Source organism: Pteropus vampyrus, unplaced genomic scaffold, assembly GCF_000151845.1.
Source record: "Pteropus vampyrus isolate Shadow unplaced genomic scaffold, Pvam_2.0 Scaffold139, whole genome shotgun sequence".
Lineage (NCBI taxonomy): Eukaryota > Metazoa > Chordata > Mammalia > Chiroptera > Pteropodidae > Pteropus > Pteropus vampyrus.
In genome coordinates, this window is record NW_011888920.1 from 3779119 (window position 1) to 3799245 (window position 20127).

Below are 20127 nucleotides of genomic sequence, written 5' to 3' on the forward strand. Positions count from 1 at the left end.
CCCATTTTACTGGACCATAAAAATAGGCCTACCTCACAAATGGGAGAAGGGAGACTTAGGCTTGCTGGGGCAAAGATGCTTCCCAGGTTGAGCTGCTTGTTGTGGTTGAATCTCTATTTCTTTTATTGCCTGGTCACTTGACTATCTTCCGGTGTGTGTTGGGGGGGGGTGGGCGGGGCACATATTTTGGTGATGATATCCACATCACCAAAATAGCTATTAAAGAAAGCTAACACTTCACTCAACTTTATTGTTTTTTCTTTGTATTGAAAATAAGCAGTTTGCAAAGACTTCCTCTCAAGTCATTAAAACATGACCAGGTAGGAAAAGATAGATAAGTCCAACACTTAACTACCATAATTTGGATTAAGATACATAACATTCCTAGAATTTCTTTTCAATAAACAAAGTATGCCATTAGCCCCAGGAAACATTAGATCTTTTCAATTCAATGTCATGTCATGTAAAGTAAACACACACACACACACACACACACACACACACACACACAAAACACTGAGATAATTTCTTGAATCCAATGTTTTTATTTAAGATTTTTTAAAAAGTAAAATGATCTATGTATTTCTGTAAAATATATAAAGAAATTAACAACAGTGTATGTGTATACTGCTTGAATCTAATTCATGACATTTCTAATACTTGAGGTTGTGGTCTTCATTGCTCAGTTAGAACAATTTTTCTGTACGAAGGTAGTATATATTTTTGAATCTATTTGAAATGTTGGTTAAACATACACCAACTGAACCTTAATGAATTCTGAGAAGGCAAAGATGCAACATTGATGAGTAACCAGTAAGATTTAATAAGTTCATATGACCTGAGAAGTATTGATTGATGTATGAGTATGGATCAGAAGTCAACTGGGTACTCTAGTCAGAACGGTTCAAATTTAGGTAAGAAAATCTCATACAATCAATTAAACTGAGTTGATGGTTCTTTTGATAGGAGAATATAGGAACACAATAAAAATAATGCCTAAAAAAAATGAAGACTGTGTCTATAACATGACTTGTTTGGTAAATATGGTAAGATTAGCAAAATATAAAGGCAAAAAAACTCTTTTCTAGAAAGATGGACCATGGCTGATGACAAAATGCTCAAAGTTCCAATTCATCATTAATTACATTTTAAGACATTTCTAATGTTAAGGAGACCATAGGGGTCATTAACTAAACTCATCAGTGTGGAAAAAACGGCTAGAATGTTATTTCGTTCAGTAGGGAAGAAATTTCTTCCAGAAAGACTCCAAATCATTGGAGCTTCATTCACAGTAGCAGTGCTGTATTGTACTACTGGTAAGGGGAATCCCTGGCCTTTATATATTGTACTCCAAAAGATGTATATGAGTACTTAGGAATCTGAAGAATGTAACCTTTAGAACAGGGAGAGAGCATTTCACATAAAGTTTCCTAGTAGCTCAGAAAAATAATTTGAAATAAGCTACTTTGTGGGCCTACGGTAGTTTGTGATGTTGGGGACAAACATTCAACCAAAGACATTTAACCACAATAAGAATCCGATGTTTACAAGAACAGAAACTGAGCTAATCATGGACATAAAGACAGGAATTATTATGACTCTGTTGTATAAAATACCTGGGATAGGTAGCATAAAGATAATCATCACTAATACTTTAGGACAAAAGAATTCTCTTTATGGAGAACTTTTGGCAAAAAGTTTAGACTGAAACTGGCTCTTTTCCTTTGGAATGGGCTTTTCTAAATCTGCTTTTTTTTCTTTCAGAATTAGGTTTTTATAATTCGCTATAAGAGTAAAAAGAGAAAAACTCTTTAGTCATTGTTGCCAATGACTAAAAGTAAACATGTGAGTAAACACCTAACTCCCTTTATTGCTTTTATAGAGAATTATATAAACCTAATTCTAAAAGCAAAAAGCAGCTTTGAAAAAGCCCATCCCAGATGAAAAGAGCCAGTTTTAGTCTAAACTTTTTGCCAGATGGTCTCCTTAAAGAGAATTCTTTTGTAGTCCTAAGTAATAGCAATGATTATCTTTATGCTACCCATCTCAGGTATTTTATACAATGGGGTCATAATAATTCCAGTATTTATGTCCATGATTAGCTCAGTTTCTGTTCTTGTAGACATCAGATTCTTATTGTGGTTAAATGTCTTTGGTTGAATATTTTTTCCCAACATCACAAATGACCGTAGGCCCTGAGTCCGAGTTGGATACATTAATCAGATGAAGGGCAGGCTGAGGTTTTTGCGCCAGGCAGAGTGTCAGAAGTGCCACTACTCTCTCCTTCTTCTTGTGTCTTCAGGCTGTCTTCCACCAGGTTGAGTGAAGAGCTAACGTGTTTCTCTGAGTCCTGGCTACAGCACTCGGCTGCTTGCACAGCTTCATGGCTTCTGGCTTCTGGAATACCAGGAGCATGTGGAGGTGGCTCTGTACGTCTTCTGAGAAAACCTCTCTTTTTTTCTTCTGCTCCATGTATCTTTGTTTTCTTCCTTAAAGACCAGGTTTTTAGAGTGGCCATGCTATTTCTTAACCACGCGATTGGACGAGAAGGTGAGGGACACTCTATGCTCTCTTTATTTAGATGAGTTAGGTGGCTGCTGGCCTGCCCAGATGAGGAAGCAGGCATTTCATAACTGTAAAGGTCAGAAGAAACTTCTTCCTGAAAAGTGTAATCAGCTGTTGAGGAACTCTCTGTAGGTATCAACATGAGGTATTCAGCCATCTGTGGTAAAACGCCGTCTTGTGAGCTCGCTGATATGCCAGATGGGGAAGTGCCTGGGGAGGACACACTGGAAGAACTAGTGCTTGGGCAAGTGTTTAAGCTGGATGGTAAAATCTCCTCCGTGTCTTGGTTTACGGCATTATTCTTGCCCTCCTCGATGCCCATGACCAAACTCTGATTATTGAGCTTTTGCCCCTCCATTTGCTGGTCATCACTGCTGGGCTCTGATTCAGGGATGAGTTTCACATTTTGTTCTTCACTATCAGATGAGCTTTCCTTCTTAACTTCTTCATTAGTCGTGTTTTTCTTCATATCAGTGCTCCCCTGACCATGTTCCGTAAGCATCTCATTACGTGGAGTTTCAACATCCTCATTCATATCATTTTCTAAGCTGTCATAGGAGGAGTCATTCATTTGGATACAGGGGATATCTGTCAATAAATCAAACCATGATTAACATTGTTGCTTACCAATACATACTGCCTTTAAAAAAAGAACCTATGCTGCTTAGTTTAATTCTCTTTTCATGTGAATTGTTCAAATTCCTACTCTCAAGAAAAAAGGATCTTTCACAATCTTCTCAATTGTTAGTACAGAATATAAAATAAAATTGTTGTGGTATATTAGATTATCTCAGTTTCAGAAGAAATGGGCTTTCCTTAAGTAAGATTCCCTCAAAGCAATGAGACACATAATAACATCAAGAAATGGCAAGAAACATATAAAGGAATCAGTGCCGGGTATACCTAGGTTCTGAATAAGACTGCCTTCTAACATGGGTATAATTAACTCTAGTCTCAGGGTAACCATTTACTAATTCCATCAATTTCTCTTTGACAAAGTTCTTTAATATCCATTACTTATTTAATCTTTAAAACAACCTTTAAAGTTAGACATTATGGTTATCCATGTTTCATAGATGCAGAATTGAGGTGGAATAGAATAATTTGCCAAAGGTAACATAACTAGTAATTGGTGGTATAGGGATTCATATTCTGGAAGGTTAAATGTCTTCAAGTCTCCCCTCTACCTCTGCCATGATGCTAATTGTTTTTAAACTGTTTCAAAGTGCCTTGGAATTCTGAGGTGCCTCTGGGACCACTAAGAGGAAGGAGAGGAAGAAAAAGACCAGGCCTGCCTCTGGGTCTTCTATTCCAGTTTTAACTACAGTTGTTCTATATGTATATTAGCATTCCTTGTAAAGTTTTATTTAAAAAGGGTTAAAACCATAATACCATATCATGCTGCCATTAATAAGTTCTTGAAGTTTGGAATCTAGCCTTATGCCTTTCTTAACCCCACCAGTGTGAACATTAGCAGGCTTTCTCAAGAAGGAGCCCTGGACCCACTGACTCAACTCAGAGGCTCCCTTCACCTGAGCTTCTGGGCTCTGGGACCACAACTGTCCCAGCATCTTCACAGACATGTGTCTCTTTCTCACAAAAAACAACCCAATTATTCACAATACCTGAGGTATCCTCTTTCTTTTCAAAATCCTCTGCAATCTCTCCCATGAGGGAAGTGATTTCCCCTCCAAATATTTGATGATATTTTTCAATTATATACTGAATAAGTTGAGAAACCTGTACAAAAAAGGACAAAAATGAAATGCTACTTTTCGTATGCATATCTATACATCACATTTCATATATGAATCCTGATTTTAACTAAAAAGTGCAAACGAATCCCAAGAAAAATTCACATCTGCTTTAAAATATACAAAACAGTTTCCTCTAAAAACTATGGCACTGTCAAGAGTAATGTGGGTATAGAGATTAATTTTCATCAGTGGACTAAAATTATTTGTGGCCGTGGCCTATATGCTAACATATTATACCAATGGCTTTGTTTCAAAAATTAGGGTTGTTTTTAATATTCTCCATAGAGTGTCTGGGTGAAGAAATATACTTTGTCACTAAAATCTATAAAGCAGCATTAGATAAAGACTTATGAAATGCATTTCTTATGTAAAAAGCAGTTGCCATAAGCTCGGGAAGAGGGCATCTTCTGTGGGTTTATTGTAAAGGAGAGAGATAGTGGGAGAGAAAACTTATATTTTGCCTGAGTGGTCTCTATCTATGCATTTCCTTCCATTAGGCTCCCTAACTGGAGGTGCTTGGGGTAGATGTAAGATTTCACTAGGGAGCTTTGTGCCTCCACTGAGATGTACTGGAATCCTTCTGTAGTTTTCCTGCTCCAATAGCTGAGGTAAAGGAGCAGGCAGAATGATGGGCGTGAAGGGAACTAACATCCCTAAACCCTATATTATGGGCCAGGCACTACATGAGTGTGACTTCAAGTAACCACTGTATGAGCTCCGTATTATCACTGCCTCCATTCTTTAGGTGAGGACACTCTGCATCGCTGTAACAAATTTTGCCCAAGATCGTACATCTGGCAAGTGGTGGTGCTGAGAATTGAACCTTAGCTTGTTTGACTCCCATGTCTTTATTTCTTTTTTTAAATCATATCAACTGCTTTCTTATCACTCTATGGTTTCAGTCAGTCATAGTGTTTTGCATCTTTAAAAGGAAATGAGAAGTAACCCAACTTTTCAGCTTAAGAAATCTCTTTTCTATAGTCTACCAGAATAGCATAAAGACTACCAGAATAGCATAAACTACTCATTGAACTCAACTTTATAAGTTACTTAAGAAAATGCATTTCAGAATTAATACCCAAATTTTAGGTTCAAAATGGGGATTCAGTCTCCCAGGGCATAAAAATAAGAAACTTCATTACCTTTTTCGTAAACGCGCTCTCTAATTCTGGGGTAGAGGAAGTTGCAGGCCAAAGGATACTAGGTGCAATACATATGGCTAAGTTACATGCATTCATTTGATTGTGCAATGACTGCTGCTCGATGTTATGTAACATTCCGAAAAGATGTCTTATGAGAACGACATTGGCTCTCGGGAGCTGGTCTAACAACCTAAAGATAGAAAAATGTGCTCTTTAAGCCACACATTTAATAAAACGTGTATAAATAATTAGGCAACCCTCACTTTGGTTCCCCATGCAAAGCAAGAACACAGTCCAGATATGCAAGAGTTTCTGTTAACATGGCACCATGCAAAGTGAGGACTGCCTGTATAGAAAGAGAGGAAATAAGGGTAAGGACTTTATTTCATACACTGTTTTCACTACCCAATGAAAACATAAAGGAATGCAGAAAAATGGCCTATCTAAAATGCCACCTGAAGTATTTACCTGAAACTAGTACAATGTGTTTTCACTTAGGCAAATCCTGTAACATTTCAGAATATTCTCAACCCAAACCCCAGAGAGCTTTCTGATTGAATCAAACAATCATTAAACTTAAAGTGCTCCTTTATTTCCAAGCAGCAACACAGGAATTCCGCCTCTTGGTGGGAACCCAAACTTCAACTACTAAGGCTTCCTGGTCGATACTGAGAGCTCGTCCCCTTTTCTCTCAGCATCCAAGGTCCATTTTGTCCCAAATCTCTAATCTCACTGGTATCACTTTCACATATAATCAAGCTTATCACAGTATATTTCTGATTGTTCCTGTTTATAATCAATGAGATTTTTAAATTACCATTTGCTGAAATATATATATATAAAAGGTTGTTGCTTTTTTCAACAAGAACCTGCAAACTAGGGGAGAAAATCAAGTAATTTGATTCCCGTAGCAGAAAGGCATTTCTTCAGTACAATGAACAAACAATGAATACAGTTTCGTAGAGTTAAAATATGAAAGATATTGAAAGGGATCCAAAGATTACTGAGTGTATTCAATGGAAAGTAAGGTGGTGTCTATCTAGCACCCTATTTTGGGTTATCTGATTTATGGAGGCGTTAAGCCTTGAGATAATTTTACAACTCTAAGTTGTAGATAACTGATAGCCGTGTACCTAACCCTTGGATCGTAGAACTGAAAATTCTGTTTGGTGGAGAAACACATGATTTATTTGTGCCCTCCTCCCACTCCCAATGCCCCAGTAGAGAAAGCCAAGTTTGCAGCTATTTGTAAATTCATTTCAGCATTTCTGATTCAACTACATATATTGCCTTTGAAATCTCCTTTGAACTGCTTGCAACACCTTACTAGTTTTCATTAATTAATGATTTAAATAAAATCTTTCATATGTGTTCATTTTATATGAGTCATAATTTTACTTTTTTTTTTTTAAAAAAGAAATCATCCTTTAATAGCAGGTTTTAAAGTTTTAGACAATGAGATTCAAGTATAGAATCTGATGTTCACTATCTCCAAGTGGTTTCCACCTAAACATAGTGGAAGCAGAGACAGTAATTTGTTACATGACTTTGACTTCTGCTGTCCCCAACACTTGTTTTACATTCTTCTATAAATAAAAGATGTCTATCAATCGCAGTGCATGGATAATCATTCATATTTGAAAGTTGCTCAAGAAGAAACTTGTACTAAACAAGCATATGGAAAAAATGATATTGGGATTCTTGGGTTTTCCAAGACCTGGAAGTATTTCCTTTCATTAATGGACACTTATTCCCTCCTCTCCTATAATGCAGGACATAGGGCTGGTTGAGGTCTGCCAGCAACTTCCCTTTGTGTGAGTACAGACAATGCATTCTTTGTGATTAGATTAAAATTTTGCAACTCCCTTTTTCCTTGACACTTTTTCAGAGTTAACTGCCTCTCTGCAGTGTTCCCACAATACCCTCCTTCACATATCTCTTTTATAATATTGATTATACTGCACTATAATTGTAATATTTGCTTTATCTATATACTCTACCAGACTGCTGATTCCTTGAGAGAGGAAATTTTCTCTGTATGAATTCAGCTGGTGAATGAGATATGTAAGGAATTGTCTGGTTAGTTAACTATTTACCAAAATTAAGATCATAAATCGTCACTTGGGTTTACAGCATTAGCTGTCATTCTAATGGATTTCAGCTCCTCTCAGATTTAGACATACAGAAGGTATATGATGGTCAAGTAGTGCAGGCAGAAAACCATAACAATGAGAGTAGTTTGCATAAATCCATTTTTAAACTGGTCCCCATGGATGTGATTTTGATAGTCATCATTCCTTTAATAGACAAGCTTATAAAATTTAAGTTTCTTTAAAGTATTTTTGAGACACGACCAAATTAGAATAATTACCTTTGAATTGCATTTATTTTTTCTTCATCATTTCCTTCATCCATTATACAGATCCAACGATCATAGAGATCTGATGAAAAAACACTTCCTGGAATATTTCGCAGAAAATCCTTACATAGAGGGAAAAATATAAATTTTAAATCATTATTCTCATGCTAAATATGTACTGGAGAAATTAGATGAAAAGAAATGAGTTGAAATTTGTTGAAAACTTCAGTTAAGTCTTCCCTTCTTTGGAACACACAGATCTCTATGCCACTTCTCCACTGATGTGCGCATATTGAAATACATTTTGATTTTTTTCTAACAAAAACCAGAGGAATAATTGGAGTCTGGACTCTAGTGAGAAAGATAGAAGACAACTCTTTTGGGCTGAAACCTCCTGTCTATGTACATTTTAGCAAACGAATACGAGGCCTAGCAAATCATCCTAAATTCTTTTCTCCTCTTCTCGATCAAACTAGTTCAAAGAAAAGCACAAAGATATTTCTAAAGCTCATAATGTCATGATCAGTTATCCAATCATTCTATACATATTCACTCATATGTGCCAGGCGTCGCTTGAGGTGCTAAGGATAGAGCAGTGAATAAAACAAAGTCTCTGTTATTTTCACACGTTATATTCCAGTGGCATTGGTAAACAATTCCATCTAGAGATACTTAGGGTTCCTCCCTGTATTTCCCATAGACGGGTTCTTACATATGAGAGAGAAGAAAGCCTTCCAGGCAATGGCTGGACTCTGGGAACCTGGGGAAGCACCCCAGTTTCTGATGTACATTAAATAACACGTCCCCAGCACATCATCCTTTCTGGCCTTCCTGACCCTATTTTGCTGAGATCACTGGTGGGGCTGGTGTGGTGGTTCTCATTCTTGCTCATTAACATGGAGACAGGTGAAAGTTTGTAATCAAGCAATTTTAACTCTTGCTGGAAAACCCAAGCCGCAACTTTACCTATGCGCTTTTTACAAAAGGCAACACACAACTTGTTACTTATGTGTCATGTTTACATCACTACCATGAAAGCTGTGATACCTCATCGTTACAGTAGGCTGATCACAGGTTCACCCCAATGCCAAGCACAGTCCCAGACACAGTAGCGGTTGTTACTGAACCATTGCTATTTGCCATGTGGACAAATATTAATGAGGGACAAGGAAAGACCAACTAATTACAATCGACATTCTAAGATAATCTGGAAAACCTCTTTGTAGTCATGGTACCTACCATGATACAAGTTTTTAAAAGAGCAGTGAACAAGATGATTGATTCAAAGTCTTTCTTTGTTCTGTTACATGTTCTAGTAGAAGTGTACCTGGATACTTGTGATCCAGAAGTGTCTTCATAAAAGTTACCTCTTTTTGGGCAAAGCTATTGATTTTTCCTAATTCCAAACTAGTTTTAGTTGCTACACTTACTTTAAAAGTCAGATTTAGAATAGGCAAAAATATGTTATTTTAAAGTGGAGGAGTGAAAAAAACTCTCTTTAAATCTCAGTGGAAAACATACTTTTGATCTCTCATGAAGAAAAACATCATTAAATCTTAAACCTACACTGGAAAGATAACTTGTAACATCTCAATGAACTCTCGGCAGCTGGAATTACAATTTGCAAAATACAACCACCATCACATCTGAGAAAGGATGGGAGCGCTGGTTCTGAATTATAATCACCACCTCACAACACTCGACTGAAAGTCTCCTCCCTCTAAAGCCAGAGCCCAGGTCACCAGCAGAACTTTCAAGTTCATTTGAGATGAGATTCTTGCAGGGTTAAAAGTGAACTTTCCCTCAAAGGTCTGATGGATCAAAGTTACAGTGTCTCCAGCAATTTTCTTTCAATTAGAGTTTGAAGAGTTGAGCTCACATTTATGCAAAACCAGCATAAGAAAAAAATTAAAGGAAAACTTAAGTACCACTTCCAAAGTCTTAAAAAGAAGAAACAAAAAAAACAAAAGCTCGATTTTTTTTTTTTGCAAAAAGCACCTTCTTTCCTTCTTTCCTGCAACTAATTGAAAGAAATGAGAGTAAAATGCAGTTACACGATTATAAAACTACTTAGAACCAATTTAACTAGACTTTTCAATCATTTGATAAGTTTTTGTCTTTTGCTTATTTTTTACAAGTAACATTCATGCTATTTGAAATACAATCGAATCCTTCTAGAATCCTACTTCTGTATTACAGCCTTGACAATTTAGCACAAAAGTTTTTAACAAGTGTGGTGCTGTAAAGAATAGCAGAGTAAGGAACATTTTTGAAAACAGAGGCTTTAACTTCCTAAATTAAGAGATGGGAGAAAGCATCATTATATGATTTTTTTAAAAGAAAACTTTATCTAGTACAGATATTCTTGACATATATCTGGCAAAGCACACCAGACATATCCTTATTATATTCCAGGATTGAATAGTTATCACAAACTCCGTGCAAAATAGATTAGATGACCCTAACTCCAGCTCTTTAGCTCTTTTAGTGATACTTTATTGCAAAAGCCCACAGCAAGGGTTGTTGAAGAGCAGACATGGTCCATTTACCAAGAAACACTGTGCACAAAGTCAGGAAGTAAGATTCCATAATCAGCTGACCGGCCAGCAGGAGTAGGGCTATGTGAGGGTCTCTTTCACCATGTTTCCCTTCATTTGGTTTTTATGCTCCAGGCACTGGGATGCAGGCCCTGGCAAGGTGCATTCGCACCCTGCTGGAAGCCTGAGGCAGGTCTGCAGAAGCTAATGCTGGGGTCAAAAGCTCTGCTAAAAGCTGGTTTTGACTCTACGTTTTCCAAAAATGGGAGGCATTTCCAAGTTGTGGAGGAAAACAGTCTAGAAGAGCTGTAACCCAACTTTGGATGTGACTTAAGGAACCGTGAGCTGAAGAGTAAGAACCATGAAGAATGTCAAATGCGGGAAGGGTTTTATAAAAGAAGAGCCAGACGCTGGAGTCACTCCTACTCCTCTTTTACTTCAAAAGGCATCAGCAGACAGGGGAGGCATGAGGACTGCATAAACGAATGAAGTTTTCAGTGGTTTCGGCGAGCAATTTTTTTCCCGTTATTAGGGAAATGTTTATTACGGTAAACTTCTTCAAAGTTTAATAAAGTTCATTTTTGAAAATTTTGCCTTTATTAGGAAGTAGATTGTGAGGAAATCAGCATAATCAGGATGTTTGTTTTTGTAAACATGCTGAATGTGTTTTGGTTGTTTTTAATCTAACTCGAGTTTTTTTTTGTTTTGTTTTGTTTTGTTTTGTTTTTTTGCATAGAGTGGTAGAAGTGAAGATGAGAATGGTGTGGGATGAGAAAATCTAAAAAGCATGTCTGGCACACATTTATCATTGGCAGTAGCTTATAAAGGCCAATGTTGGATTTGTGCAGTGCTTTTAACACTCTTTAGAGTCTAAGGCTACTGTGGTTCTTTGCAGATGGGAATGATGTCATAATGAAAGAAACCAGTTGTCTTTCTCCAGAGCTATACCATGCAGTGGATGAAGGGAGAACTTTTCCTACCTTTAAGACAGATGCTGTCACAAAGACAGATTCACAGTCTAGGTCTACTTCAGATCCCGAATTCAGTTTTTCTTTCAGCTCTCTGCAGGATTTTGCATTAGCTGATAGCCTGAAAATGCCCTTTGTGAGGGGTCCTTTTTCACTAAGATAGCAAAGCAAATCCTATAAGGAAGCAAAGAAAAAAATGGCACTTTACACATATAAGCAATCTCTCAGCTGCCAGAGGCTAGGGTGTACTAGGGGAAAAGTACTGAAGGACTGGGGATGGAGGGACTGCTACAAGGATTAAAGTCCATTTGTTTTTTCGTTATTTCTTAATCTCTTTTCTCCTATTTGTTCAACATCTAAAACACTGTACTTTAAACACTTGCTTTAATGGCATTGTCTTGTTTCTATAAACCAACAACCACTTTAAAATCAAATTTCTCTGACTGCTTCAAGGTCTCTGAAAACTGATCTCCTATCTCTCTACTATTTTCCCATTATTCTCTCATACAAATTCTTTCCCTCAAATATGGAAATATTGTTATTAAACTGATTCTCCACTTGCTTGTCCTTCTTTTTATGCATTTTCATACTCCATTCTACTCTCTGCATTTACTTCCATCTTTTAAAATCAGGCTCAAAAAATCTCCAGGAAGCTTTCTCCATTCCACTCCCTTCTGATCAATCTTTCATTGTTTTCTTTCTAGCTATATGTTCTTTGTTTTCAGTGCAAGAAAAGAATGGGAGTTGGAGACAAGCAACCCATGAAATTTAAAATCTGGTTGTAGCACATAATTACTGTGTGATCTTGTGTAATCTTGAGGCTTTAAAAAAAAATTGTAAAGTAGGAATGATGGTGATGATGATAACTATCCTCTCTACATTTGATGTAAAGGGTAAGCAATAAAGTGGCTAGGCTAGTGTCTGGCACTTATAGATGCAAATATACCATAATGTGCCATACATCTAGTATAGTACTTGGAGGATACTGGATATTCAAAAAATATTGCTTAACAGTGATCATTTAATATATCAACTGGAGACAAGGCAAACTCAATGTCTTTCATCTGACCCATTCTATGCAAGAAAAATAACTAAACGCCAGAGGATGTATCTTTATGTGTAAACACTTGGAATACAGATAAAACACATGTAAGATTTTTAAAAAGCATAAGACTGAGGAGTCTCTGCTGCTAAAGTTATTAAGGAGACTTTCAGAACAATGCAGAGTTCAAGAAAAAAATGAGAGAAATGTGAGGGGTAACGTGACTCCTCTCATCTACCAAGCAAATTTCAGATGATCTGAGCAGGCTTATGCAGCTCTTTTCTGAAACCAGTAGACTAAATGATCTCTTCTTCTTATGTCTTCCTTATGATTCTGCAATAGCTTAATCAGATAGTTATTCTTTACAGCAATAATAATAAAGTTTCTCAGCAAAAGTCATGCATGTCTGTATTTCCATTTGGGGATAGACCTCTCATTTCCCACTGGTGTTACAGGACAGAAAGAGACTTACCAAAACAGGTTTGGGCAGATTGTCATTCTCACAAAGGTTTGGCAGAGACACTCCAAAGAGCTGTCCTGGCACAGGAGATGTTGGTGGCACAGGAGATGTTGGTGACACAGGCGAATTATCCTGGTGAGTGCGAGAACGCCGCCAAATGGCCCAGTTTATGATAGATCTTCTTTTAGATGTCTTCTGACCTGAATCTAAGGAGGAAGTGAGATTAGAATAACTAGTTTAATTCACTTAACCTTATATCTACAGTTATCATTTTATAGTAAGTTCATTATTATGGCTCAAAGAGAAAAAGTGCTTACAGATATTCTTTACTACTGTTAGTTCAATCTAAGAAATTTCATCATAAAATTTCATAAGTTAAGAAAGAATTAAATGTTTGAGTTATTCTCCTATCCAGTATGGAACATCACTCGTCGGTTTGGCACTGAATTTTCAATGGTGAAAGAAAGTCTCCCTTACTACATTTACTACAACTTAAAGCAAAAAGTGTTTCATACCAACATATACATTGTCTCACTTGAAAGATGAGACTATGCACACAAGAAAGCTGAAGACTCAGTTAGACCACAATTAAATAGTAAGACAAAGAAAGAAGGAGGAGGAGTAGAAGTAGGAAGAGAGCTATCTCTATTAAGATGTTCTCCTGAAACAAGGAATGCTTTATTATTTGATATCCCACTCTTCTACTGAGGACAGAGACAGGAAACTAACGTTCTACATTTCCTCCCTTTCTTTCCAGCTACAAAGACTTTCATGTACCTTTTCAGTTCTCGACTTAAAAATGCATGTTTAAGGCAGTATGCATGGATGCAAACATGAGTGAGACTTGCCCTTGCCATGGTGAAGTTTATAATCTAATGGGGGAGGAAGACTGGTGGTGGTAGGGGGAAGTAAGCATATTAATCAATAAAATGTCAAAAGGAAGGAACAAAGTACCAAAGGCATTCAGAAGAATGACACAGCACATCTACCCATTAAAAGGGAAGGTGTGATCCTGGAGAAGTTTACATTTGATTTAGATTGCAAATGAAGATTTCAGCAGAGCATCCAGCACTGTCTTGCGTTTACTGAGTGAGCACTCAATAAATCAGTCTTGAACAATGATTGAAATAAGGAGAGATTTAGGTAGAAAAAGACAAAAAGACAACATGAACAAAATAGGCAGAAGGAAAAGAGGTCAACGGAGAATCATGATTTTGTGATATCACGGTGCTAAACCATTTTCAATGTCATCTGTCTCTAATTTTAGCATGAAAGTTCATGGATATACACAGGATTTGATATTTAAGAAAGACAGGTCCTTAAGGTTCCATTTGGACTTCTTTGCCACCTTCCCTAACCCCAAAACATAGACGAATAACAACTATGAACTCTGGACAAAATAATGTTTATAAAAGCATCCCTGCAGGCACTAGGGAGGGACCAAAAGAAGGTAAATACTCGAGGTAAAAGTCTAGCATTTGGCAGATGGAAATGATATAACACTAGGTAGTTTTCCTATTCTTATAGCTTTTAGTTTGAGGACAGGCCCCAGGGTAGTGAAGTGATTAAAATATAGAGAGAAACTTGCATTTTACTGGGTCAAAGAACTAGAGAAAGGAGCTGTCTCAGTGGGGACCAACCACCCCAAGGCTGAGTGACAGCAATCTAAGCTGCAGAGGTAGCCTTACAAGAGATCTACTGCTACTCTATTTTCAGTGTGCTGCTACTACACTAGTTAGTAGATCTTCCTCAAGCTGAGGCAGAAATTTAAAAAACAGATTGGGGATGACTATGTTCACTTAAGGTTATTTTGGATAACTAGTTTCCTTAAGCTAACTAGAGAAAGCCTCCTTCAAACATGGGTATTTAAAGTTAAGTCTTTATTCTAGTTGTGGCTTATTTTATGGCATGGGACAAAGAGGGTAGGAAAGAAAGTGACAGAAGTGTAGACTTTAAAAGCACATTAGTGCACCATACAAACAGTGTATTATAGAATTGTACACTTGAAATCTATATAATTTTATTAACCATTTTAACCTCAATACAATTTAAAAAAATAAATATGCATTAAAATTTGATACTCAAGGTTTGGAAAAACATGGAGTGAGAGATGTCCCCAGATCTCTCCCCTTGAAACAACAATAAGCTGAACATCTAAAACTCAACAAAAAACACCCAAACTGCACACCAGCACTTCTGAGCGTGGGATCTGCACCTAAGAGCTACCACAGGTCAGAACCCCAGGTGGTGCCTCAGAGAAACAAAGAAGCTGCCTCTTGCAGCCACCTGAGCTACCTGTAGGAGGGAGAAGAGAGAAGGTGCGGCAAGTTCCCTAAACAGCCCTGCCTGGGAGAGTTGTGAGTTCCACACAGCAGACAGCAGGGCCCAGTCATCAGGACAGAAAGCAAAGAAGCAGACAGCAGAGAAACAACAAATAATTTTTACCAGCCACAGTTGCAAAACCGAGGCTGAGTCTCAACCCACAACTCCCAACCCAGAGGGACCCTCTCCCCATACCCTCCGAGACCAATCACTGTGGAACCCCAGGGGAATCTGAGCAAACACTGCCTAAACTGTCGCTAACACTGACAGGGACTGAAACTGAGGATAGCAAGCCTGATTAACTATCTACAAGAAAATAAAAAGGCATTTTCAAGGTGTTATATAAAGCAGGGATCCAAGAGACAAACACCATATACTGGAAACCAAAAGAAAATGCCTCCTTTGCAGCAGGCTAAAGAGAGACCTTTATATAATAAATCTTTCTGGAAAAACAACAGAATACACTTCCATTAATGCTAAAGTGGAGAAATAGTACATTGCACACCATGAACAACCAAGGTGACAAGGCATTTCAGAAAAAAAGAGAAAAATCTCTAGAAAATAAACTTACAGATATAGAAATATGCAACTTAAATGACAGAGAATTCATTTCTGAAAAAACTCAGTGAGTTCCAAAACAAGTCATATCAACAATTTCAGGAATTGAAAAAACACCTAGATGAGCAGAGCAAGGAGATTGAAACCCTCAAAAATGACCAAATAGAACATCTGGAGATGAAGAACACACTGCAGAAGTTGAAAAATGAAATAGCAAGCTTGGGAAATAGAGTTGACCAAATGGAGGAAAGGATCAGTTTCTAGATTTCTAGATTTCTAGATTTCGAAGACAGAAATCTAGAAATAAATCAGAAGGAAGAAGAAAGAAACTGAAGAATGAAAAATGATGAAAGAGAAATACAAGACCTAGCTAATACCATCAGGAGAGGAAACAAAAGAGTAATGGGCATTCTCAAAGGCACAGAAAAGGAGCAGGGAATAGAAAGCATTTTCAGATACATAGTTGATGAGAATTTCCCAAGTCTAAGGAATAAGCTGGAGCTTGGAATTCAAGAAGTCAACAGAACACCCAATTATCTCAACCCAAAAAGGCCCTCACCAAGACACATTGTATTAAAATTATCAAAAATCAATGACAAAGACAGAATTCTCAGGGCAGCCAGGGAGAAGAAATCGGTAACTTATAAAGGAAAACCCATTAGATTATCATCGGACTTCTCAGCACAAACCTTACAAGCCAGAAAGGAATGGAACCAAATATTTAAACTATTAAGTGAAAGAACTACGAGCCTAGAATAATATATCCAACTAAGCTCTCCTTTAGATATGAAGGAGAAATTAAGACCTTTCCAGATATACAAAAATTGAGGGAATTCTCCACTACAAGGTCTGCAGTACAGGAAATACTGAAAGGGGTCAGTTCACCTAAAACAAAATGACAAAAAAAATAATACATAATTAGGAATAAAGTGACTATCAGGCAAATAGAAGCAGAGGAGTGTAACCCTTATTAATAACAGCGCATTATAAGCTTAAATAATAAGAAGAGAATTGTTATAACAAGATAGTAATGAACGTTCACCATACATAGGGGCAAATTGAGATAACAAGGACTGAAAATGGGAGGATTCAAAGATCCAAATTCTCAAAGGGTAATGGAGATAAGGCACGCGCAGAAGAAAATGGACAACTGTATATATATATATACGTATATATATAACTATCCGTTACATATTTGTAATGGATACACATCAAAGATTCAGAACTGAAACATATAACATAAAACAAGAAGAACCAGAGGCAAAACCCACAAAAGCCAACCAAAATAAAGAAAATAGAAACACAAGGACAAAGAAGTAATGGAAACACCGAACTACCAGAAAGCAAAAGATAAAATGGCTATAAGAAGACCTCATATTTCAATAATCACCTTAACTGTAAATGGATTGATCTCACCAATAAAAAGGCACAGAGTTTCAGAATGGATCAAAAAACAAAACCCAACCATACGTGGCCTCCAGGAGACATATCTCAGCTCCAAAGACAAATATAGACTCAAAGTGAAAGGGTAAAAAATGATATTTCAAGCAAATGGCATTCAGTGAAAAGTGGGAGTAGCAGTACTATCAGATGAAATAGACTTCAAAATAAAAAAGGTAAAGAAAGATACTGAGGGATACTTCATAATGATAAAAGGAATCATGCACCAAGATGACATAACACTTATTAATATCTATGCTCCCAACCAGGGAGCCTCAAAATATGTAAAGCAATTACTAACAGAACTAAAGGGAGAAACAGACCAAAACACGATCATAGTAGGGGACCTAAATACCCCACTGTTGGATATGGACAGATCATCCAAACAGAAAATCAACATAGAAATCACATTCTTAAATGACACCTTAGACCAACTGGACATAATTGACAATTACAGAGCCTTCCATCCCCAAACAGCTGCTTATACATTCTTCGCTAGTGCATGAAGAACATTCTCAAGAATCGACTGCATACTGAGACACAGAGATAGCTTCAACAAATATGAGGATTGAAATCACACCAACCATATTCTCTGATCATAATGCTTTGAAACTAGAGGTTAACTGCAAAAACAAAGCAGGAAGGACGACAAACACACGGAGATTAAACAATGTACAACCGAAGAATAACTGGGTCAGAGAAGAAATAAAAAGAGAGATCAAGAGATACACAGAAACGAATGATAATGATAATATAAATATCAAAACTTTTGCAACACAGAAAAAGCAGTTGTAAGAGGAAAGTTCATATCATTACAGGCCTACCTCCAAAAACAAGAATGAGCCCCAATAAACAACCTAGCGCTTCATCTTAAAAAACTAGAAAAGGAAGAACAAATGAAGCCTAGAGTCAGCAGAAGGAAAAAAAAATCATCAAAATTAGAGCAGAAATAAATGAAATTGAAAACACACACACACACACACACACACACACACAACTATAGAAAAAATAAATGCAACGAAAAGCTGGTTCTTTGAGAAGGTTAATATAAGACAAACTCCTGGCTAGACTCGCTAAAGAAAAAAGAGAAAGGGCACAAATAAACAAAATTAGGAATGAAAGAGAGGATATCACATTACGACTGATATCAGAAATACAAAGGATCATATAAGAATACTATGAAAAAGTATATAACATCAAATTTAATAACCTAGAAGAAATGGACCAGTACTTAGAAAAATACAACCTTCCCAGACCGAATCAAAAAGAACTGGAAAATCTAAATAGACAGAGCAGCAGTATGGAAATTAAAACAATCATCAAAAACTTACCCAAAAGTAAAAGTCCAGGACCAGACAGATGGCTTTACCAATGAATTCTACCAAACATCCAAAGAAGATTTAATAATACCTATTCCAAAAACTCTTCCAAAAAATCAAAGAGGAGGCAATACTTCCCAATTCATTTTTTGAGGCCAATATTACTTTGATACCAAAATCTAATAAGGATAACACTCAAAAAAGAAAACTACTGACCAATATCTCTCATGAACACAAATGCAAAAATCCTAACTAAATAAGACACTAGCAAACCGAATACAGCAACATATTAAAAAGATTATATACCACAATCAAGTGGGCTTCATTCCCGGGGCACGGGGATGGTTCAAAATACACAAATCGATTAATGTGATACACAACATAAACAAATTAAAAAATAAAAATCATATATGATCATACCAATAGATGCAGAAAAAGCCTTCGACAAGATACAGCATCCATTTATGATCAAAACATTTCACAAAATCGGTATAGAAGGAAAGTATCTTAACATTATAAAGCCCATCTATGATAAACCCTCAGCCAACATTATACTTAATAGTGAAAAATAAAAACTTTCCCTCTAAGATCAGGAAGAAGGCAAGGCTGTCCACTACCGCCATTCTTATTCAATATAACATTGGAGGTCCTAGCAAGCACTATCAGGCAAGAGAAAAATATAAAAGGCATCCAAATAGGAAACAAAGAAGTCAAATTGTCACTATTTGCAGATGACATGATTCCCTATATAGAAAACCCTAGACTCCACAAGAACACTACTAGAAACAATAAGTAAATACAGTAAAGTCTCTGGATACAAAATCAACGTTCAAAAATCCATAGTGTTCCTATACTCTGATAATGAAGTGTCAGAAAAAGAAGTGGAAAAAGTAATTTCTTTTGCAATTGCAACAAAAAGAATAAACTACCTAGGAATAAATTTAATGAAACATGTGAAAGACCTATATAATGTAAACTACAAGACCCTATTAAAAGAAATTGAAGAATATACAAAGAAATGGAAAGATATTTCATGTTCTTGGACTGAAAGAATCAACATAGTTAAAATGATCATATCACCTAAAGCATTATAAAGATTTAATGCAATTCCCATCAAAATCCCATTGACATTTTTTAAAGAAATAGAACAAAAAATTCATCAGATTTGTATGGAAGCACAAAAGACCCCAAATTGCCAAAGCCAATCTGAGAAAAAAGAATGAAGCTGGAAGCATCATGCTGCCTGACTTCAAATTACACTACAAAGAACAGTAATCAAAACGACATGGTATTGGCAGAAAAACAGACCCACTGATCAGTGTAACAGAATCGAGAGTCCAGAAGTAAACCCATATTTATATGGGCAAATAATTTTCGACCAAAAAGCCAAAAACATACAGTGGAGAAAGAAAAGCCTCTTCAATAAATGGTGCTGGGAAAACTGGAAAGCCACCTGCAAAAGAATGAAACTAGACTGTTGTCTATCACCACACCTCAAAATTAACTCAAAATGGATTAAGAGCCTGAATATAAGACCTGAAATAATAAAATTCATAGATGAAAACATAGGAACTAAACTCAAGGACCTTGGACTTAAGATTTTATGAATTTGACCTCAAAGGCAAGAGAAGTAAAAGATAAAATAAATGAATGGGACT

At 36.6% G+C, this 20127-nt stretch overlaps 1 protein-coding gene across 1 annotated transcript in view; it reads right to left on the reverse strand.

Annotated features, from left to right (window-relative positions):
* Positions 1–1030: 1030 nt before the first annotated feature.
* Positions 1031–20127, reverse strand: part of LOC105297479 (rho GTPase-activating protein 20-like) — a 67943-nt gene continuing 48846 nt past the window's right edge. The window contains exons 10-15 of the mRNA XM_011368164.2: positions 12843–13036; positions 11341–11502; positions 7836–7945; positions 5465–5654; positions 4191–4305; positions 1031–3153 (exon numbers count right to left, since the gene is read on the reverse strand). Coding sequence (XP_011366466.2) covers positions 2216–3153; positions 4191–4305; positions 5465–5654; positions 7836–7945; positions 11341–11502; positions 12843–13036 — 1709 coding nt within the window. The 3' untranslated portion in view covers positions 1031–2215. The remainder of the gene's footprint in view (positions 3154–4190; positions 4306–5464; positions 5655–7835; positions 7946–11340; positions 11503–12842; positions 13037–20127) is intronic.